This window comes from Oncorhynchus kisutch, linkage group LG2, assembly GCF_002021735.2.
Source record: "Oncorhynchus kisutch isolate 150728-3 linkage group LG2, Okis_V2, whole genome shotgun sequence".
NCBI classification, from domain to species: Eukaryota; Metazoa; Chordata; class Actinopteri; order Salmoniformes; family Salmonidae; genus Oncorhynchus; species Oncorhynchus kisutch.
This window is the reverse complement of record NC_034175.2, coordinates 66610592-66635104: the sequence shown is the minus strand read 5'-3', so window position 1 is coordinate 66635104 and position 24513 is coordinate 66610592. Positions and strand designations below refer to the sequence as shown.

Below are 24513 nucleotides of genomic sequence, written 5' to 3'. Positions count from 1 at the left end.
TGTGTCCCTCCCTCCCCTATCCTCCTACCTGTGTCCTCCCTTCCCTATCCTCCTACCTGTGTCCCTCCCTCCCCTATCCTCCTCCCTGTGTCCCTCCCTTCCCTATCCTCCTACCTGTGTCCCTCCCTCCCCTATCCTCCTCCCTGTGTCCCTCCCTTCCCTATCCTCCTACCTGTGTCCCTCCCTCCCCTATCCTCCTACCTGTGTCCCTCCCTTCCCTATCCTCCTCCCTGTGTCCCTCCCTTCCCTATCCTCCTCCCTGTGTCCCTCCCTTCCTATCCTCCTACTGTGTCCCTCCCTCCCCTATCCTCCTACCTGTGTCCCTCCCTTCCCTATCCTCCTCCCTGTGTCCCTCCCTTCCCTATCCTCCTCCCTGTGTCCCTCCCTCTCCCATCCTCCTCCCTGTGACCCTCCCTCCCCATCCTCCTCTCTGTGACCCTCCCCTCCCCCATCCTCCTCTCTGTGACCCTCCCTCCCCCATAACCCTCTCTCTCTCTCTCTCTCCCTCTCTCTCTATCCTCATCCTCTCTCTCTCTCCCCCCTCTCTCTCTCTCTCTATCCTCCTCCTCTCTCTCTCTCTCTATCTCTCTCTCTCTCTCTCTCTCTCTCTCCCAGTCCCTCTCTTTCTCTGCTTCTCTCTCTCCATCTCCCTCTCTCTCTGCCTCTGCCTCTGCCTCTCCCTCTATCCCCCTTTCTCTCTCTCTCTCTCTCTCTCTCTCTCTCTCTCTCTCTCTCTCTCCCTGTCCCTCTTTTTCTCTGCTTCTCTCTCTCCATCTCCCTCTCTCTCTGTGTCTGCCTCTCTCTCTCTCTCTCTGCCTCTCTCTCTCTGTCTCTCTCTCTCTCTCCCAGTCCCTCTCTTTCTCTGTTTCTCTCTCTCCATCTCCCTCTCTCTCTGCCTCTGCCTCTCCCTCCATCCCCCTTTCTCTCTCTCTCTCTCTCTCTCTCTCTCTCTCTCTCTCTCTCTCTCTCTCTCTCTCTCTCTCTCTCTCTCTCTCTCTCTCCCTGTCCCTCTTTTTCTCTGCTTCTCTCTCTCCATCTCCCTCTCTCTCTCTGTGTCTGCCCCTCTCTCTCTCTCTCTCTCTCTCTCTCTCTCTCTGCCTCTCTCTCTCTTTCACTCTCTCTCTCTCTCTCTGAGTTTGTGGAGCTTGTCTGATAGCCATTAGTGCTACTCCTTATTACTGCCGTAATGACTGACTGTGAGCCCTAATTAGAGATGTGTTAGAGGGTTAGAGCTTACTATACCTCCTCGCGTTGCTTCCCACCTCTCCCCATCATCCCCCCTTTCAAGTAACACTGTGAAGCCTTTACCGTGAATCCCATCATCGTGGCGACACCATTAGCACGGGTGCTCTAAGAGTTTCTGTCTGCCGACTGTTAAAATCATTACACTCATTTCAGGCCAATCCGAGGGGAAGGTGTTACGGCTAATTGATAAAACCTTGCTCTATAATTGCTCCTTGGGTGGAAAAAGTATACAAATATAAAATACAAAAATAACTCCTGTACAGTTATAATCTTTAGGAATCTGGGGATATTACTTATTATTTCCCATTGTTTATGGTACATTTTGATTTAAAGAATTTAGTCAAGACATAATTTCCCCCACTCATCATAATGTGCTGTTTGTTCAGGATTTGTCATGTGTGATAAGATGATGAGATGATTATCTGGAAGGCCTGTGTGGGACATTGGATGAAGTGGAGGTACCAGGTATTCCAGGGAAACACACACTGTTTCCCCCAAAGACCATGATTATCCTCCGCTGTTGACTGTGGGATTCACATTGGCCTCCATGCAGGGGCGCCGCCAGGGATTGTGGACCCCAGGAAAAGTTACCACCACAGGCCACACCAAACCTGCGCAATTGCTGTAACCACACACCTCCAGAAGCCAATCAACACATTCAGAGCTTTAAAGAACTCTACCTTTGTAGGCTTGCAACTTTCTTCAAGTCCAATATTATTGTTTTTTTTTACCTTTATTTAACTAGCCACATCAGTTAAGAACAAATTCTTATTCTCAATGATGGCCTAGGAACAGTGGGTTAACTGCCTGTTCAAGGGCAGAATGAGAGATTTGAACCTTGTCAGCTAGGGGATTTGAACTTGCAACCTTCCGGTTACTAGTCCAACGCTCTAACCACTAGGTTACCCTGCCGCCCCGTGTAGGATATTTACTGACAGCGAGCTGTGATAATATAACACTGTGCAGACATGCATGCAACATTCTGCAGACAGTGGAATTCACTATTTGATGTAAGACTGATACCCTCTATAAGACATGTGCTAAAGGACATCTTTAACAGTCTAAATGTCATTTTAATGGAATAATTCTTGAAGGAAAATTCTCTTAACATGAATGAATACCTTAAAAGAAATATAACTTCAATATACATTAACCTCTTCAATTTAAAAAAATGAGCATTACCACCTATAGAATGATATAACAAACAAAATAATAAAATCAGCAGCAGATTTTTGAACTAAGTATACATACCAACTAGACAATAAAAGTGGAAATGGAAAATGGAAAAGAAAATGGAAAAGCCTGATGGTGGCGCTAGAGGAAAGGTCAAGGGGTCACCAAATCAATAGGTTTCTTCCACTTGGGGTCTTGATTGGGAACAACACATTTTATGGCAATCCAGCCAATACTTTGAGATATATCATGTTCTCAGCCTGTTCTCAGTCTGTTCTCAGTCTGTTCTCAGTCTTGTTCTCAGTCTGTTCTCAGTCTGTTCTCAGTCTGTTCTCAGTCTGTTCTCAGTCTGTTCTCAGTCTGTGTGAAATGCGTTCACACAATAAGATCCATGGACTGTCTCTGTGCCCCACACATCTCTGTACCCCACACATCTCTGTACCCCACACATCTCTGTGCCCCACACATCTCTGTGCCCCACACATCTCTGTGCCCCACACATCTCTGTACCCCACACATCTCTGTGCCCCACACATCTCTGTGCCCCACACATCTCTGTACCCCACACATCTCTGTGCCCCACACATCTCTGTACCCCACACATCTCTGTACCCCACACATCTCTGTACCCCACACATCTCTGTACCCCACACATCTCTGTGCCCCACACATCTCTGTGCCCCACACATCTCTGTACCCCACACATCTCTGTGCCCCATACATACAACTATCTGTCTCTGTGTGCAATAATAGTTTAAACATGAATTTTTAATGACTACCTCATCTCTGTACCCCACACATACAACTATCTGTCTCTGTGTGCAATAATAGTTTTAACATGAATTTTGAATGACTACCTCATCTCTGTACCCCACACATACAATTATCTGGAGGTCCCTCAGTTGTTTAGTGAATTTCAAACACAGATTCAACCACAAAGACCAGGGAGGTTTTCCAATGCCTCGCAAACGAAGGGTACGTATTGGTAGATGGGTAAAACATAATAATAAAGTAGACACTGAATATCCCTTTGAGCCTGGTGAAGTTATTAATTACGCTTTGGATGGTGTATCAATACACCCAGTCACTACAAAGAGACATGCGTCCTTCCTAACTCAGTTGTCACAGAGGAGGGAAACTGCTCAAGGATTTCACCATGAGGCCAATGGTGACTTTAAATCAGTTACACAGTTGAATGGCTGAGATAGGAGAAAACTGAGGATGGATCAACATCGTAGTTACTCCACAATAATAACCTAAATGAGAGTGAAAAGAAGAAAACCTGTACAGAATAAAAATATTTCAAAACAAGCATCGTGTTTACAATAAGACACTAAAGTAAAACTGTAATAAAAATCCTGAACTTTATGTCCTGAATACAAAGCGTTATGTTTGGGGCAAATCCAACACAACACATCACTCAGTACAACTTTTCCTGTTTTCAAGCATGGTGGTGGCGGCATCATGTTATATGTATGCTTGTCATTGGCAAGGACTGGGGAGTTTTTCAGGATAAAAAGAAACGGAATAGGGCTAAGCACAGGCAAAATCCTAGAGGAAAACCTGCTTCAGTCTGCTTTCCAACAGACACTGGGAGATGAATTCACCTTTCAGCAGGACAATAACCTAAAACACAAGGCCAAATATACACTGGAGTAGCTTACCAAGACAACATTGAATGTTCCTGAGTGACCAACTTACAGTTTTGACTTAAATCGACTAGAAAAAATATGGCAAGACGTGAAAATGGCTGTCTAGCAATGATCAACAACCAACTTGACAGAGCTTGAAGATTTTTTAAAAAGAATAATGTCCAAATATTGTACAATCCAGGTGTGCAAAGCTCTTAGAGAATTACTCAGAATGATTCACAGCTGTAATCGCTGACAAAGGTGATTCTGACATGTATTGTGCAAAAAATTCTAAAAACACATTTTCACTTTGTCATTATGAATTTTTGTGTGTAAATGGGTGAGAAAAATATGAAATGAATCAATTTTGAATTCAGGCTGTAACACAACGAAATGTGGAATAAGTCAAGAGGTATGAATACTTTGTGAAGGAACTGCATGTCATTCTAAATGTGCTCTGGTGTCACAATCCTTATAAGGAGTGGACCAAAGCGCAGCGTGGTTTGGGTTCATGATAATTTATTTTAAATGTGAACCAGCAACAAAACAATAAAGAGAAACAAAAGAATGAACATACAGTCTTGTAGGGCTCAAAAGCAACAATACAAAAACAAGATCCCACAAACAACAAGTGGAAAAAGGCTACCTAAGTAGAATCCCCAATCAGAGACAACGATAGACAGCTGCCTCTGATTGGGAACCATACCTGGCCAACAAAGAAATAGAAAACATAGAATACACATAGAAATAATAAACTAGAACAACCCCCAGTCACGCCCTGACCTACTCCACCATAGAAAATAAAGGCTTTCTATGGTCAGGACGTGACATCTGGCTGTGTATAAGGGGCTACAGTCTTCTGACCTAGAAGTTATATGTGGTTTGAGCTGAATGTAGGTGCATGAGGGGAGAATGTTTTAGTCTTCAGCATTGCTGTCTGTAATTAACTGCTTTCCATGGAAGGAAATCAATTAATGGAGTTTGCTAGTAAACACTTCAAAACTTCCCATAGCAATCTGAGCGAAACGAAGAAGCCCAAGGTGTTCTCTGCGCAAACAAACAAAGAGCGACGAAGGACACGCCGCCTCTCAACTGCCTCTGAAAAGGATTTTGTGCAAAGGATGAGACAGTGGAATGTCTGGTGTATTCAGAATTCTGCGAAGGTGTACAACACCTAGTCCTCTTAGTGCCAACTAACTCCACACCTACTGGCCCTGGTGCACTGAGACTGAGGCCTAGATTCAATCCGATCGCCGCCCTTTTTAGCTATGTCTCATTTAAAGGCGAAGTTACCGGCGGGTGCGGAGATCGCATTCAAAGTAAACGCTGTAGATGTCGGCCTGATCGGAAATTACCTTTAAATGTCAATCGAATATAGGCCTTAATGGTGAGGAGCAGGATGAGAGATAAAGAGGATTCAAACTCTAACAGAGACACTAGATCTCACAGAGAAAGAGATATTATGACTTATCTCTTGGGTCTTGTAAGGGTAAATTAACCTGTTGAGTGTAGGGGGCAGTATTTAGATTTTTTGGGATGAAAAACGTACCAATTTGAAACGGCCTATTTCTCAGGCCCAGAAACTAGAATATGCATATAATTCTCAGATTAGGATAGAAAACACTCTAAAGTTTCTGATATTGCAGGCGAAAACCTGAGGAAAATCAAACCAGGAAGTGGCTTCTATTTTGAAAACTCCATGTTCCATAGCCTGCCTTCGCTCCATTTAAAGGGATATCAACCAGATTCCTTTTCCTATCGCGTCCTCAAGGTGTCAACAGTCTTTAGACATAGTTTCAGGCATTTCTTTTGAAAAATGAGCGAGAAAGATAACATCGCGTCAGTGGATAGCTGGGTGTTCGCAATGAGTTTTGCTTGCGCAACAGAGTGGGGCAGCCATTGTCTCTCCCTCTCCTATTGAAAAAGCGATAATCCCGGTTGATATATAATCGATTATATATTTTAAAAACAACCTGAGGATTGATTATAAAAAAACTTTGACATGTTTCTGTGGACATTACGGATACTATTTGGAATTTTCGTCTGCGATGTCGTGACCGCTCGAGCCTGTGGATTTCTGAACATAATGCGCCAAACAAATGGAGGTATTTTGGATATAAAAATAATCTTTATATCAAAAGCAACATTTATTGTGTAACTAGGAGTCTCGTGAGTGAAAACATACGAAGATCATCAAAGGTAAGCGATTCATTTTATTGCTTTTCTGATTTTCGTGACCAAGCTACTTTCATGCTAGGTGTTCATAATGTTTTGTCTAGTTATCGATAAACTCACACAAACGCTTGGATTGCTTTCGCTGTAAAGCATATTTTCAAAGTCTGACACGACAGGTGGATTAACAACAAGCTAAGCTTTGTTTTGCTATATTGCACTTGTGATTTCATGAAAACTAAATATGTTCAATAATTTTATTTGAATTTCAGCAGGTGTTGATGAAAATGATCCCGCTAATGGGATGGGGTGCGTCAAGAAGTAAATTAACCTAGAATTTGCACCAGTTTTGAAGTATTTCTTCACACCATTACAGATAATGGAAAAAGTTTCCCAGAGATTATGAGGTTAAAAATGGATTACTGTTTAATTACAGTTTACTACTATTTATAACTATCTGCAGAGCAACGTCTTCACAGTAACTCATTACACAAACCAAATGGTTGACTGTTAATTCCTCATGCCAAGTGTTTGACTAGCTCAACTACTACACCAGACTGGAGACAATGGAGCTGGGAGTCAGCTCCATATGAGTTCCATGTGGCCATCACACAGCCGGATTTGCCTTACAGATTGACCTATTAAACCAGCCAGGTCACTCAAGATCCACTTTGAAATCCGACGTCTGTCCAGGTGCCCAGGACGTCGGGTAATATATATATTTTTTTAAAGAGTCCACTAGGGCCAGCAGTGAGAGCTATTATCATCTCATGTGTTCAGTGATTTTTATCTGTTTTTGTTTGAATCCTGTACCAAACTTTAACCATTAACTTAACCATTCAGAATCAATGCCTACACTTCCTGTGAGGTGCTGTGAGGTGTCAGCGACAGCGGCGGTGCAACCCAGGGTGCAACTGCAGCAGGAGGAGCAACCCAGGTTGTCCAAAACACCTCGAAATGTGCCGTTTGGAGCCCTTTCAAAATTTGACTTTTGGAGTGAACTGGACAGATGTCAGCATCTGAAGTCAAATTGGTCAAACTGTGAGATCTTGTTGGTTAAATTGCAGAGCCAGGGCCCACACCTGCTTGCCTGTCTGTCATTAAATGTGTGTGTGTGTGTGTGTGTGTGTGTGTGTGTGTGTGTGTGTGTGTGTGTGTGTGTGTGTGTGTGTGTGTGTGTGTGTGCGTGCGTGCGTGCGTGCGTGCGTGCGTGCGTGCGTGCGTGCGTGCGTGCGTGCGTGTGTGTGTATGTGCGCACATCAATCTCCATCATGATGCTGAGTGTAACAGCCTGCCTGTCAGACCCATGTGGTGGCAAGCTGTGAAGGTCTGCTAATAGACTTTTACATAATAAACCCTAGAAGGGCCCTGTGTACACCTGATGGGGGAACTTTAATTATTTCATAAGATAAAGGGGTACCATAATGCTTCTAAATACTTGGGAGGTTTTGTAGGAATGCATAATGAAAATGTGAAACATACATTTGTTTGATTTTACCATGGATATTGCTATGCATACAAGCAGAAGGCTGGTAGTTTAATCATAAGGGTAATCAGAGCAGATACTGTAAATACAGTCTGCAACCCTTATTTCAGCTCAAACGATTCAAGACAGTACACTTGAATTGAATGAAAAGTGTTATAGAGCTTTATGAATATCGTAAGTGAACCAACTCTCCTTCTCCCACTCCTTAGGCCTTTGCTCTGCAACTGATCTCCTCCATTCTCTCTTTTCCCTATCCTCTCCTCTGCTCTCTCCTCCTCTCTCTCTACCTATCCTCTCATTCAGTGCGTTGGGACCAGTAATGTGAGTCGGCATCCGCAGGCTGGGCGCGGCCAAGTCCCCACCCCCCTCTTCCCTGAATGCGACGCAGCTGCTTTTCAGAACCCAACCGCTTGAGTCCATTCATCCTGAGAGCGAACAAAACAGTGGCTATTTATTAGAATACTTGTTTTGTATTGTTCTGCACCAAACAAAAGAGGCGTCATTATGTAAGAAGCAAACCCCTTTTCGCCGAGAGAAACAATAACTTGAAATGGTATTTTAGAGTATATAATAAATGTCATTTCTTCTTGTCTCTCGCCTCAGTGTGTGTTGAGTGGTGGGTTTGGGCACCGGGCACGGATGGCACCGACAGCCGCTAGAGTGTAGTGGGGATGGCGGTCTTACAATAAGCTTTGGTGGGTTTAGGACGGCGTTAAGAGGAGGGGGAAGGAATCTTCTCATACTTCACTGGCTACGATATGAGGGACGACCAGGGAGACTTGCCTCAATTTGCATAACCTCGGCTGTTTTACACACAAGGAGGTTGGTTAGTCTATCTTTCCCTTGCCGCGTCTTCATTTTCTGGTTGCTGTTGTAGAAATACCTTTCAGATATGTATTATGAAGAACTGAAATATTTTGTGTTTGAAAACTGTTAGTGTAACAACATGTTTTATGATGAGTTAAGATAGTTAAATATAATAAATTGTAACTTTGGGTTCGTCAGTCCATGTACTCCGTTGACCCTTAAACCAACGCATATAAAGTATAATACTTTTGTTTGTGTATTTTTCAATTGAATTTGAGGCAAATGCGAGTCTCAGTGCTTCGGAGAGTCTTGGAATCAGAGTGCGTAATGAACACCAGACCCAATAACGCATGCGCTAGGCGCTCTCGACTCTTTACAATTACTCCTAGCTGGATTTAGCCTATTCTTCATTAGATATATGTTAATTGAACGTAGAGGGAGGGCAGACATGTATCAACAGATAAAGCAGCTTTCCGGATCTCTGTCACTGAAACAGGTGTTTTCACATGATAGCCGGGTTGGTTAATAAAAACACAAACAGACTACAGATGACTATGTCATGCCCGTTAAACAACCAACTATCACACATTTGCTATAAGACCTGGTTGTATAAGCGCTATCCGACGCTTCACACTTTAATGTCAGTCCTGTGGAAGTCAACTATAATAAATTATTTTCATTCAACATAAACATTTATCAAAAAGCAACGTCTATAAATCGAGTTGGTGTGCAGGCTGGTTCAAAATGGTGTACAAAATGCTTCCAACCCTTCATCCACACACACTGTCATATTGTAACCATGCTAAATTCAACAATCTCCCTAGTTCAAGAGAGTCTTTACGCGCATGACCTGCAGTACTCCTCGTAACAGGCGCAAAAATTGAACGGTTTGATACCTAGCCTGACCTGAAACTGGATCCTTCCCAATTTTGTTTTTGATAGATTAATATCAAATCATAGAAAATAATTAGCCGCCGATAATACACGAAACAAAATAACATCCAATCTATCTGATCCTATGATTACCATTTCCAAACTGCATGCTGTGGATTAGGCACATTTCCCCTGTAGAAATCTACATATAAAGTAGTGGCAGAGTACCAGACAAATAACTATAATAAGGCGGAAGGGGATGAAAATAAAGACCTGCTTTGGGGACGGCGGGTAACGTTTCTGTTCTCCTACCTCCTCAGGGCATTAATGTCAAGCACATGATATTGCAAGAGTGATAGGTAAACCTAATTTTGCTTCATTTCTTTGGGCAAAGGTGGTAGTTTAGTCTTAATTCAATAGCTGATGGCAGCATGGTCTACCAACATCACTCATTAATCAGAATATAATTCGAATCAAAGAAAGAAAGTGACCCTTGCCGCCGCGCGTGCACCTGCAGCGGCGCGTGTGTAGCGTTTCATAAAGAAGTAGAGAGAATTCTAACGCGCGAGGCGATTGATCGAGAATGACAGGGAAAGTAAATATGACCCAAGAGGGTCGCACTGCGTTTCCAAAGGCTAATCCCTCAATGACGATGTTCAACGCTGGTTTTCCTTTGGTTTCAGGCTGTTTGAATTGTGTCTGATCTCTATAACAGACATTTTGAGATTATGTTAACGAGGATAAAAAAACATTTTGCCTATCATTGTAATATTGAATACATGTCAGAATAATAGGTAATAACAATTATAATAGCCTACCAATAATAATAATGATAATAATAATACAAATCATTCAGATTGTCATTGCCTTGATGAAATACGTGTTCAGCTCACCATGTCAGCACATATGTCATTTCGATAATTTCTAATACCTTTCATCTGACTTTTTGGCTAAATGAAATTAATCAGAAAAATAGCTAAAAATAACCTTAAGTATGCCTACAATTTTCAGAAAGATGTACGTCGATGTTCAAATATGCTCTTCAAAAACAGGGGAAGTTCACACACCTTATAGAAGAAAAAAAAATATATATATATACACTCCAGCACATTTTCTCCTGTGGGTTATTTTAATGGATCGCTAAACCAAAGATCAGACAACAGACCATGGTTTATTACAGCAAAACTCTATTTTCATACTATTAGAATATGTATAAATTGCAATAATAATTCAATGTAATTAGCCTATAGGCCTGTGAACATAATTCAATGGCATGTTAGTGTTATCACAAATTTAAGATTAGGCTATAATGTCCAAAACCTGTCTCTGTGGATTATGTGCTTTCTTATTCATCGAAACTATATCTAGACCTACATGAGTTTTCCGGTAATAACAGGCCTATGAAAGTGTGTTATTATAGGCTGTAATGTAGCCCTATTATTATTATGCTTCTTATTTGTTATACAATTTTCTACAATTGTCCTTGTCAGTATTAGTCTACTAGTCCTAGTTGTTGTAGCCAGGTAGCAACAGTTGTGACGTGAAGTCAAAAGGGAGGCTCATATTTATTTCGATTTGATCTAGGAAGAGTGGTATCAGTGCGCTCTAGGTTGGCGCGCTTGTGTCAGTAGCCCATTCTCGGCGTGTCACATCCCCAAAAATATCTAATCTTCGACCGTAAACCATGAGACCTGGGTCGCCAGGTCACCATTGTGAGATCCCTTAACCATATTACAGAACGCAGAGGGATAGATAGATCTACATCTGAATAATCCCGGTCACGTGTTGGAGGCTATATCAATCTAATTAAAAGCAACGAACAATGATTAAATCGTTAGCCTCGCGGCGGGGAATGGGTATGTTGTTTTGCCTTTCAATTAGCCGCTGATTGCGCCTTTCACGGGTGGTCAGCTATGGAATGTGAATTATATGTGCACGGATTGAGCCTTGTAAACTATGTATATATAGGCTTAGTCCTAAAACTATTAACCCAATCGTGTAATTGAAAATACAGCATAGCCATTAGCTTGCGTGGTGTTTCCACATCTTTAAATAAAACCAATTATGGTGTAGTTTCTATCACGAAGTCTATAACTTGTCAGATAATGATTTACATTGATGTCCATGTATGTTTACCAAATGTCTTTGGGAAGTCTTGTGGCAACACTTCTGTGAACATAACGGCGCACAGTAGGCTCCCATGCTGTTCTCCTTCAGATGACAGCAATGACAGTCTATATCTACAATCTGCCCCAGGGATTCAGTGTTGTGTTGTTGCTTTAGCCTCCTTAACAGCACACAACTCCATTGGCTTGTTCATAAAAGTATGACATCTGATGAAGCCATCCTTTAACGCACGGTTAGGTTGTGGTTAATGACGCAATACAGTGTGTGTGTGCGCGCGTGTGCGTGTGGCCATCTAATTGTCTATTGGCTTTCTAAATATGGCATACATGAAGCAGGCAATACTCACAATTTTACTTATAATGCATTAAACAAAAGTAGCCTATGACAATTTCTCTAGCTTCTAAAACGAAGGGGTGGTAGGGGGTAACTGCCCCCCCCCCCCCCCCCCCCGCCACATAATACACATCAAGACCACAAGATGTCACCAAATTATTTTCCCTGGCTGTCACTGTTCTTGCTGTGTCATCACAACTTCTGGAGATAATCATATGTTTTGATATTTTGAAAAAGTTCCAATGAAGTTAGATCTCATTTTTTTAAATTAAATATGCAAGTAGGAAAGCCTTAAGATAAATATTCCACTTGTTTAGAGAGAAAAATGTTGATAATTTTTTTGTCAAGGGGTAATATGTTGGATGAGTGTGTTTGGGGCCATTCCCAACAAGAGATTAACTTCCCCCTGGGGGATAGTTACCCCTTTATGGTTACGAATGGAACTCTGGGGCGGCAGGGTAGCCTAGTGGTTAGAGCGTTGGACTAGTAACCGGAAGGTTGCAAGTTCAAACACCCGAGCTGTCAAGGTACAAATCTGTTGTTCTGCCCCTGAACAGGCAGTTAACCCACTCTTCCTAGACTGTAATTGAAAATAAGAATTTATTCTTATTAACTGACTTGCCTGGTTTAAAAAAAAAATGTTTCTACCTCTCTTTAGACAATGACTAGCCCAATTAGTGCTCGTTTATGCTAACTTGCTAGCTAGCAACTTCACTAGATGTAAATGCTAGCCAGCTAGCTAGTTAGCATAAGCTACTAGTACTAGCTAGCAACCTTACTACCAGATCATCTGAGGTAAAATACATTCAAAAAGATAACGAAGCTTAATTTGAGTTGTAAATGTTTCCTCTAGGGACTGATAACTACAGTTAATACAACTTAGCGTATTAGCTATTTTACAAAGCATTTCATGTGTAAAGAGAGAGCTTTCAATTGGCATCCCCTGTTATTAAATGTTATATTCCAATGTTATTTAAAGTTATTATATATATTCCATTCAATATTATATTCAAATCAATTTTATATGAATTAAAAAACGACAATTGAAAACCTTTTGATCCTGAATTACATTTTAAAGACTGCTGGGATTTAAAATCTTGCATTTTTCAAATAATATTTACTGCAATTGTATATAATAAATTATATATATCCACATACCAATTGTTTTTATCCAATTGTAGCTTTTTTTGTGGCAGCAATTAGTCATTGTTCTTAATTAACGGGGCTAGTTACCCCCTATTACCCTATAGGCCTAGACAGTATAATGGCTATGCGATTGAATAACTTTTAGGCTAGAAGTCTAGTATTGACAATGGCAAACGGACTCAGATTTCATGCCCACGCAATGTTTTCCACCATGTTCCCCCAGTGTGTTCCTCTTTCACTAGCTCAGCGTCACCTGACTGAGCGCCATGCAAATCTCTCTGCTTCTAGAACGCCATTGGCCGCTCGTGGCTCATTTAACCGCTGTCAAGGCACATCGTATGGCTGCCGCTTTAACTAACTTCTCAACTCTGACAGAGAAAGTGGCTCAAAGGCGCATTCTGTCAGTGGATGTGAACCAACAACCGGAGAGGAGATAAAGCACAGAACATTTCTGAGACTCCCTCTTTCTTGGATTATTAATTAAGTTTACATTTGACTCATTTTGAGGTATAGGATTGTTGATCCCTCGTGTGTACCTGCTCTGCCAGACTCGCGCACCGACTGAATCAGACATTTTTTTTTTCTGTTGGTAGAAAGTTTGAAAACCAGGTGAATGTATAGCATGATGATGGAGACGGACCTCCATTCCCCTGGACCCCAAACGAACACAAATTCGGGGCAGACGGGACCGAACAGCGGGTCCAAAGCGAATCAGGACCGGGTGAAGCGTCCGATGAACGCGTTCATGGTGTGGTCCCGTGGGCAGCGGAGAAAGATGGCCCAAGAGAACCCCAAAATGCACAACTCCGAGATCAGCAAACGGCTGGGCGCGGAGTGGAAGGTGATGACGGAAGCGGAGAAGAGACCCTTCATCGATGAAGCGAAGCGGTTACGAGCCATGCACATGAAGGAGCACCCGGATTACAAGTACAGACCAAGACGGAAGACCAAGACCCTGCTGAAAAAGGACAAATACTCTCTAGCTGGTGGCCTGCTCTCTGGGGCTGGCGGTGGTGGAATGGGTCTGGGGGTCGGGGTGGGTTCATCTGGGGTCGGCCAGAGGTTAGAGAGCCCCGGGTGCCACGGGGGCTCCGCCAGCTCAGGCTACACGCACATGAACGGCTGGGCGAACGGTGCGTACTCGGGGCAAGTGGCTGCAGCAGCTGCGGCCGCGGCGATGATGCAGGAGGCGCAGCTAGTTTACAGCCAGCACCCGGGCAGCGGGCACCACCACCACTCACACCACCACCACCACCCGCACAACCCCCAGCCCATGCACCGCTACGACATGTCGGCGCTCCAGTACAGCCCCATCTCGAACTCTCAGGGCTACATGAGCGCCTCTCCGTCCGGCTACGGCGGGATCACCTACACGCAGCACCAGAACTCTGGCGTCTCCTCCTCCGCTGCCATGAGCACGTTAGGGTCGCTGGTGAAGTCAGAGCCGAGCGTAAGCCCTCCCGTTAGCATTCACTCCAGGGGCCCTTGCCCCGGAGACTTGAGAGAGATGATAAGCATGTATTTACCGACCGGAGAGCCCGGGGACCCGTCGGTGCAAAGTAGACTCCACGCATTGCCGCAGCATTACCAGAGTGCGACGGCTGCGGTGAACGGAACGGTTCCGTTAACACATATATAGATTCAGCTATTCATAAGACTATGGAAACTGCAGACAGAACACAAAATAACCTAAACCAAATATTTACATATTTTTTTGAAATGATCACTGAACTAGGCCTACCTGCATTTTGTACAGAATGTTTATGGTGATGTTGTAAATGAAAGGTAAATTAGCCTATCCATTTAGCCTTTTGGAGTATATACAGTCTCTTACGCACAGGATATCAGTTCAAATATTGGTTGTTGTGTTTTAATTTTGACCTTTTTATTAAACCCACTTGTGGTTTAGGCCGATGCCAAATGAATGAATACATTTGGTTAACTATAATCGTATTATTTTGGGTTCACTGTAAATTATAGAATAATAAGATAACATGGTTTTCATAATCATGAAAAATGTTTCAATATTGATTTTTCCCCATTTGCTAATTACCCAAGCGTTTGTAAACATGTCCGTTTATGATCATAATTATCTCTTTTTATTGTAATAATTATTGTAAATTGTGAATAATTTTTTATATTTTAAAAGACTGATGCGCAATTGCTATTGTATAATTTACGAGGTGCGATTGCGCTGAAATACAATTAAAATAAATTTCACACATATGTTGCTCTGGTTCTACAAAAAAATTCTTAGCTTGATTATTGTTCACTATCTTCGGTTGCAAATTACAATTTGAGTTGTGTTTAATTTGAAACACGCGAACATGATCAAAAAGTCTGACGCAAAGCTACGGATATGCCACAGTAAATGTGTTTTATAAGGGGAAAGTGTCTCTGGCAAACCCGAACCATTAAGCACGTTATTAAAATGCGTATCAACTAATAATATTACCTTCTGCATATCTGCTTATTTGGCCATTTGATTAAACGAGGACGGTCCCATGGTACACCCGAACTATTCTCAGGGTTTATCTTTATAGGTTTATAATACTTTTTGTAAATTCACTTGCAAGTTGTTCCAATGAAACAGGGTCCACAGATTTCACAGAGAGACACAGTATTCCTATAGTCCTTCGGAATAAACATTTAGGATATGCGGTCTCTTATGCCATATGTTTTAATATACGGTAATGTCTGTTGTTCTTGTTGTTCTTGATTCTATTCTATTCATGGTATTTAACTCCCATAGTAATTTGAGTGCTGTTAGGCTACATGCAGTAGAGTTTGTTATACTTGTATTACTGACAAGACTATTCAGCAGGTATTGGTTAGACAATAGCCCTGGTGTAGTATACGTTTAATTATGTTGTTAAAATGTGCAATGTATTATTCAAATAGCATATTATTATATATTTCTACATGACATAAAATACATTCTTATAGCCTATAGCCCTGTAAAAACAAGAGCAAAGCTGTTTCGAGTTGACATTTTTGTCTGACTTCCGTGGCTTTTTGAAAAACGTCTTATTCTCCAGGGATGAAACAGGCCTATACATGTAAAGCTTTTATTCCGAATAGCGATCAACAAATGCCACTAGTACATTTAGAAGGAGAAGTATAGTTATTCAGGCTCCCTCAAATACTCTAGACTGTATTTTATCACCCCCCCAAAAAATATTTTTTAAACCAAATTAGTTTGTAGGATGTTTGGTAGCTTATTTTTTCCAATAAATTAGCCTAATATAATTTTTATTAATGGCATAATGTCCTAAATTATTGGACTTAACATTAAACCTATTATGATTCTAATAATGATTTGTTCAAACCAACATGAGTTCGTATATAAACCTACACAGCAGGTCTTCATCTGATTATTTTAGAACAATTTTCTTGTAACCGACTATTTCCCACTTTTGAATACGTTGACTGTGAGTAGATGATCCTGATAAGTACAAGCTGAAGTCATTTTAACGGTCCATTCGGGAGGAAAGTGCAAACTTGGCTGTTTTGTCCTAAATCCCTAAACAAAGCCTGCCTACCTGAATAGGAAGCAGTGTGGATACACAAAAAAACACTTTAGTCAGTAGTTGACACAATCTGCATCCCTGCCATAGACCTACTATAGCGAGCACACTGATGAAGGCTGTAATGCCGGAACACTGTGCCTGAACCACAATACGGGGTACTACTCGGCTAGTAGTAACGAGGGGGGGGGGGGGGGGGGGGGGGTTGAAGTTGTATCCTCTTGCTGACAGAGTGTGTTGGATTGATTTTAAGTTTAGTTCTTTACCCTTTGAACATTCGGAGATGAGTTAGTGTGCATGAGATGTCATATCTCTTTCCTCTGTGCCATGATGAATGAAGCCCATAATAGATGAAATCACAGTGCTGGAGAGGGAGATTTCAAACGGAGATAAGTGAGTGCGAGTTTTCTCTTTTTGTGCTTCACTGAGAATCCGAGCGGATCATCTGCAGACATTACGAGGCCATCAATCAAATGTATTTATAAATCCCTTCTTACATCTGCTGATATCTCAAAGTGTTATACAGAAACCCAGCCTAAAACCCCAAACAGCAAGCAATGCAGATGTAGAAGCACAGTGGTTAGGAACATCTTCCTAGAAAGGTAGGAACCTAGGAAGAAACCAAGAGAGGAACCAGGCTCTGAGGGATGGCCAGTCCTCTTCTGGCTGTGCCAGGTGGAGATTAGAAACCTAGAGAGGAACCAGGCTCTGAGGGGTGGCCAGTCCTCTTCTGGCTGTACCGGGTAGAGAGGAACCAGGCTCTGAGGGGTGGCCAGTCCTCTTCTGGCTGTGCCAGGTGGAGATTAGAAACCTAGAGAGGAACCAGGCTCTGAGGGGTGGCCAGTCCTCTTCTGGCTGTGCCAGGTGGAGATTAGAAACCTAGAGAGGAACCAGGCTCTGAGGGGTGGCCAGTCCTCTTCTGGCTGTGCTGGGGGGGACATTGGGGGTCACGCTGTTTACTAGTTGTTTCACTTACTTTAAAAATGAGCATAGAATAATATGATGTTTCATACAATCATTAAGATCACTTAAAAATGCATGTTGAAATGACAGTGAATTCCTCTTTGGGAGCAGCTTTATATGTTCATGAAACACACAGTTGAATTCTGAAGTTTACATACACCTAGGTTGGAGTCATTAAAAATAATTTTTCAACCACTCCACAAATTTCTTGTTAGCAAACTACAGTTTTGGCAAGTCGGTTAGGACCTCTAAGTTGTGCATGACACAAGTCATTTTTCCAACAATTGCTTACAGACAGATTATTTCACTTATAATTCACTGTATCACAATTCCAGTGGGTCAGAAGTTTACATACACTAAGTTGACTGTGCCGTTAGACAGCTTTGAAAATTCCAGAAAATGATGTCAAGGCTTTAGAAGCTTTTGATAGGCTAATTTACATAATTTGTGTCAATTGGATGTGTACCTATGGATATATTTCAAGGCTTACCTTCAAACTCAGTGCCTCTTTGCTTGACATCATGGGAAATGAAAATAATTCAGCCAAGACCTCCACAAGTCTGGTTCATCTTGGGAGCAATTTTCAAATGCATGAAGGTACCACGTTCATCTGTACAAACAATAGTACGTAAGTATGAACACCATGGGACCACGCAGCCATCACACCGCTCAGGAAGAAGATGCGCTCTGTCTCGTAGAGATTAACATACTTTGGTGCGAAAAGTGCAAATCAATCCCAGAACAACTGCAAAGGACCTTGTGAAGATGCTGGAGGAAACACATACAAAAGTATCTATATCCACAGTAAAACGAGTCCTATATCGACATAACCTGAAATGTCACTTAGTAAGGAAGAAACAACTGCTCCAAAACCGCCATAAAAAAGCATCATGTTGTGGGGGTGCTTTGCTGCAGGAAGGACTGGTGAACTTCACAAAATAGATAGCATCATTAGGCAGGAAAATTATGTGGACATATTGAAGCAACATCTCAAGACATCAGTCAGGAAGTTAAAGCTTGGTTGCATACTGTCGTGGAAATTTCCTGTATTTACCAAATCATGAGAGCAAACCACACACAAGTCAGAGTCATAAAGTCCATCTTTAATTATATGAGCTCCATCACAACCCTGTGACTCTCAGATCAATTCAGTGTCTATCAATGAATTTTCTGAGAGTCCTTACACATTGCAACTGAGATCCTTTATAGCAAAGACACACATAGCCAGACAGCATTGGCCATAAATTATCGTTCAGCTTTGTCTCCTAAACTATGTTCTTTCTCGCTCTCAGAACCATAAAACAAAACCTATCAACAGGCATATATCAAATGCCCCCTCCTTGACAAGATCACAGAGACACAGTGACTGGCACACAGACATTGTGGAGCCAAGAGATACACGCTTGACCTCTCCCCTTTCTGCGGCCCAAGTAACTTAGTCCTGACAGAGAACAGATGGCTGCAAATGGCGAACAGTATTATACAAAAATAAACATTCTGATGAGAAGTAACTCACAAGCATATAATGAATATAAAACATCTTACCTATGTTACCAACTAATTTGGATTATTCCCCAACAATACTTCCAAAGCTGTGGCAAAATGGCTAAAGGACAACAAAGTCAAGGTATGGGAGTGGCCATCACAACGCCCTGACCTTAATCCTATAAAAAATTTGAGCAAGCAAGGAGGCCTACAAACCTGACTCAGTTACACCAGCTCTGTCAGGAGGAATGGGCCAGAATTCACCCAACTTATTGTGGGAAGCTTGTGGAAGGCTACCTGAAACATTTGACCCAAGTTAAACAATTTAAAGGCATGCTACCAAATACTAATTGAGTGTATGTAAACTTCTGACCCACTGGGAATGTGATGAAATAAATAAAAGCTGAAATTAATCATTCTCTCTACTATTATTCTGACATGTCACATTCTTAAAATGAAGTGGTGATCCTAACTGACCTAAGACAGGGAATTTTTACAAGGATTAAATGTCAGGAATTGTGAAAAACTGAGTTTAAATGTATTTGGCTGAGGTTTATGTAAACTTCCGACTTCAACTGTAGTTGTTGTTCTTATCTGCTTGTCAAATACATCTCCACTGTAATATCATTGCTAGGGCGGGAGGTTTGGTCAATGCACACGAACAGTAGAAACTTCCGGCCCTAGCCTTTGCCATCACTGTAATATCATTGCTAGGGCGGGAGGTTTGGTCAATGCACACGAACAGTAGAAACTTCCAGCCCTATAGTCTTTGCCATCACTGTAATATCATTGCTAGGGCGGGAGGTTTGGTCAATGCACACGAACAGTAGAAACTTCCAGCCCTATAGTCTTTGCCATCACTGTAATATCATTGCTAGGGTGGGAGGTTTGGTCAATGCACACGAACAGTAGAAACTTCCAGCACAAGCCTTTGCCATCACTGTAATAACATTGCTAGGGCGGGAGGTTTGGTCAATGCACACGAACAGTAGAAACTTCCAGCCCTAGTCTTTGCCATCATTGTAATATCATTGCTAGGGCGGGAGGTTTGGTCAATGCACACGAACAGTAGAAACTTCCAGCACAAGCCTTTGCCATCACTGTAATAACATTGCTAGGGCGGGAGGTTTGGTCAATGCACACGAACAGTAGAAACTTCCAGCCCTAGTCTTTGCCATCACTGTAATCAGCAACAAGTGACATGACCTCAGGGAACTTCTCTCAGCCTGTGATATGATTCCATACGCTTCTCCCTAAAGTGGGAATTTGCTCCATCACTCTCATGGGTGTAAATGTAGGGAGTAGGCATGGGCTAGAGGGGAGGGAATTCCATCTGTCTCACTCTAGTCCATTCCCTCCATGAGGGGTGAACGAGAGAACGAGGACACACTTCAAGGCCTTGCTGTCCCTTTCTGTGCCTCAAAGGCTGCGTTTACACAGGCAGACAAATTCAGATTTATTTTGGAAAACGAATTGGTCTTTTGACCAATCAGATCAGCTCTGAAAAAGATCGTATGTGAAAAGATTGGATGTGATTGGTCAAAAGAACAATTAGTGGGGACAAAATATAATAATAGGGCTGTCTGTGTCAGGCACCAAAGAGCCTGGAATAAACATCTCTGGTGCATTGAGACATTTTATGAGTATGGTATTTTCTATTGTGCCTGAATAGGATTGTATAAACAGTCACTGTTAAATCCTGTTTCAGGTTATTGTTGTTTTGGTTCATCAAGATCAGGCCCCAAACAGCATTATAATTGTTATTTTGTCTGTCCCATAGAAGGCTGGCTGTAGGGCCAGTATACACTTAGAAAAAAAGGTGCAATCTAAAAAACGAAAAGTTTTTTTTGTTGCTGTCCTCACAGGAGAACTCTTAGAATATCCTTGTTTAGCTTCCTGGTAGATCTCTTTTGGTTTCAGGTAGAGCCTTTTGGGGTTCCATGTACAACCCTTTCCACAGAGGGTTCTACTTGGAACCCATAAGGGTTCTACCTGGAACCAAAAAGGGTTCTACCTGGAATCAAAAAGGGTTATCCTATGGGGACAGTCTAATAACACTTTTAGGAGTGTATAGACATTTTGGGTGGAATTTAGTTTATGGAAACTTAAATATTGAGTGTGTTTCATTGTTTCACAACTTACAGTATGATGTGGACATTATTTTTAATTTAGCACCAGCTGATGAAAGAAAATGCCCCAATCAGGGATAGCAAATTATTTCATCATTTAGAAAACGAGTGAATCATCTTATACTGTAGGCCTATGCACATCTATATGCCTACATGCAGTTGTATTGCAGTCATTTACATTAATTATGGGTGTAGATTACTTTAGAGCCTACACCCCAGGAGGCAGGTGGAGGCTGCCTCTTATATATTTTTTTAAACGCTGAAAAGTAAGTTTGGACCCTAACCAGACAGTGCTATGGTTGAGGGCCAGTATACACGGGTTAGGGTCCAAACTTACTTTTCTGCAGTTTAAACAAATATATGTGGTGTATGCAGAGCTCCCCTCCTACGCAGCGGAGGAGCGCATAGGATGTCCCGCTTGGTGTCTATTTGTATTTATCTGCAGATGTAAAGCGACACAGATTAACGCTGAAAACCCAGAGAGGTGGGGCACGTCACGCCACATCGCCAGGCTAAAAGAGGAGCGTTCTGGTAAATTTAACCCGAATAATTTCCTACTCAACCACAGATGGGGACGTGGGAGGGAGGTGGAGATGGGGAGGTTTTGGAAGGGAATAGGGGAATAGGGAGGGGGGCTGACCAATAAATACTCTTATCTTGTAGTCACCGATATATTCCGCGCTAGGAAGCCATCAACGCTGGCGCACACTCCGCGCCCGTAAAGCCCCGATCCCATGCACTCGTTGTCCTAAATGGGGATAATTAGCGTCACTTTATCACGACTCGACATATTTTCTCCGCTCCCCCACCCCCTCCCCAAAAATCAGCCGAGCTGCCTGCTCTCCGTGCCCGCTCTGTCGCAGAAGATTACGGAGACAGATTGCACAGAACGAATGTGCCGGGTGAGATTAGCGCGGAATAGAGAAAGCAACTGGGAAAGTAACTGGGCCAATGAATTCCTCGCGAGCGCCTTATCGTGCAATTACACGTTGACATGTTTAACAATCTTGCTGCCTCTTAATCCTGCGCTCTTCCAGGAGCGCGGCGTGGCTGATCTTGCTGCTGCCTTGTCCAGCACTGCATGGCGCTGCTGGAGCACAGGCCGTAATGCACCGAAACGCATGCTATGGAACAGGCTGTTGACACACACACAGAACGTTTAGATTTTTCATGTTAAAACATGAAAAATATGTTTACTCTTGTTGGTTCCTGCTATCTTGCAATTCTGCTTTTCTCTGCAAAGTCAGAATTGGCTATATAGTACAAATTGATTAAAACAAAAATGATAGGCATTATGGTAGGCATTATGATTAGCAGTATGGTTAAGGTTAGAGTTAAGGTTAGGGTTAAGGTTAGACTTAGTGTTAGGGTTAAGGTTAGAGTTAAGGTAAGGGTTAAGGTTAGGGTTAGGGTTAGGGTTAGGGTTAGTGTTAGGGTTAGGTTTAAAATCTGATTTTATTACTTTGTGGCTGTGCCAGCTACAGTGACCACCACTCTGTAGAGCTACCTCCAGAACACCACTCTGCAGAGCTGCCTCCAGAACACCACTCTGCAGAGCTGCCTCCAGAACACCACTCTGCAGAGCTGCCTCCAGAATTTTGAATAGGAGGGGTGATGTTCAATTAGACAGTAACTATAAGCAAGCATGCAGTTAGGGAAATTACTGTCTTGATGATTGAACTTTGATGTTTAATCATCCACATTTTGAGTTCTTCTTTATATTATGGTTTTATTTGAAGAATTTAAGCCAATGGGGACCCAGTGAAAATGATCATGTAGTAAGTATAAGGCTATATCGTCTACATTTACAAAGCAATCGCCCAAGGCTACACCCCATAATGTAATTGAGGCCTAAACCGGTTTTCACCGTCCATCCCGGAGAGTGATGGTGAGAAACATTTTGCCTTGACTGGGTCATTTGTTTAGAGATCGTTATGGACTCTTTTCCTCTCATTCTCCTCCTTCACCCCCCTCTCCTCTCTCTTCACTCCCCTCCTCTCCCTCCATCCCCCCTGCCTGGTGGTAGAGGGGCCTGTGTGGGAGTGATTGTGAGCGCCACTGTTGGAATTTGGCAGCGACGGTGGGTTGGAGAGCCGCCCCACGCTGAGCCCCATTCAGCGACCGGAGCACTGTGAGGTTGAGAAGTTTCACTCAGCCGTACAACTCAATGCCCCCACAAAGGCGATTACAAGCCCCATCGCATTCCTGAAGGGACCCGGCAGCGACGCAGGTGCGAGGGGACCGGGGAACCCGTCAGACAAGTGACAAAAACGGGACAGTGCAGGGACCACACAAAACCTAACGCACCACGGGAAGCGGGGAATGTTTTTTTAGAAGGGGTCTGAGAGTAGAAAGAAAAGACGTTTGAGGAGGACAGAGTTTTGGCGTGTTTTAGAACAGGCCTGTCTCTCTACCCATCAGTGAATGAAAGGAAAATAAATCGTGCAATTTAATGAGAAAAACTAAAATGTCTAAGACATTTCCAAGACAGCAGTGCTATGATTGTTGATTTGAAAAGAAAAATAAGGCTTAAAACGGAATATCTATAACTTTCACAAAACATATTGAAAGAACACATACAAAAACACCTTTGTCCAGAGTTTTGATATAACAACGAGAAAAGTACAATACAAAATCTCCTTAAATTATTGCTCGATTTGTAGCAGAATAACCAGCTAACTTGCATTGCAGCCGAGCCTGTGATTTTGGCCGGCTATAGGTCTCTATCTTGGAGACAGACGGCATATTTGATTAGAGCAGCGCCTAACTATCAATTACCAAGGAGAAAAAGAGGATTCTAAGGAGCGGTAATCAGCACGCCAGCAGCTCGCGGACCTCATTTCCCACCACTGCAACATGCAGTAATGGAGGAAGGCATGGAATCAGCCCAGCGCGGCAAACGAACTGTCACTGTTTGGCGACCAAATACAACACACAGTATTCCTCTTACAACAGCGCCTACAACAGCGCAGGACTGTGAATTAAATTGACGAAACGAAACTTACTTTTAGTTTGTTATGAGTTTGTTATGAGCACCTCCTTTGTAGCATCTTTGGAAGAGTTGCCTTATTATTGGTCTAATGAAAAGGAATTTTGAAATAATCGGACTCCTCCTCTCTCCGCTGCCCTCACCTGAGTGCTGCCCCCTGGGATGAGTGGGTAACAAAATCGGTTCCCCGCACCGGCAGCGTTGGTCAGTCAAGCAGAGCAGACTATGCTAATTTTGCTGACCCAGATAGGCGAAGGGGGCGAACAGAGATTCCGAATGTTCGTGATCTCGTTGTTCATGATCTCAATGCTAGTATAACTGCGATACTCTCAGATCCAAGCCAGTGCATAACCAGACCAGAGTAAATCGCCAACTTTAGACCTGTGTAGACCTAAAGTGTAACCAAGTTCAGAAAGGAAGTTGGAAC

At 42.6% G+C, this 24513-nt stretch overlaps 1 protein-coding gene across 1 annotated transcript in view; it reads left to right on the top strand.

Annotated features, from left to right (window-relative positions):
* Positions 1-13251: 13251 nt before the first annotated feature.
* The window catches only part of LOC109870338 (transcription factor Sox-1a), a 16570-nt gene continuing 5308 nt past the window's right edge, over positions 13252-24513 (top strand). Inside the window, exon 1 of the mRNA XM_031800118.1 lies at positions 13252-14443. Within this exon, the coding sequence (XP_031655978.1) occupies positions 13607-14443 (837 nt within the window). The 5' untranslated portion in view covers positions 13252-13606. The remainder of the gene's footprint in view (positions 14444-24513) is intronic.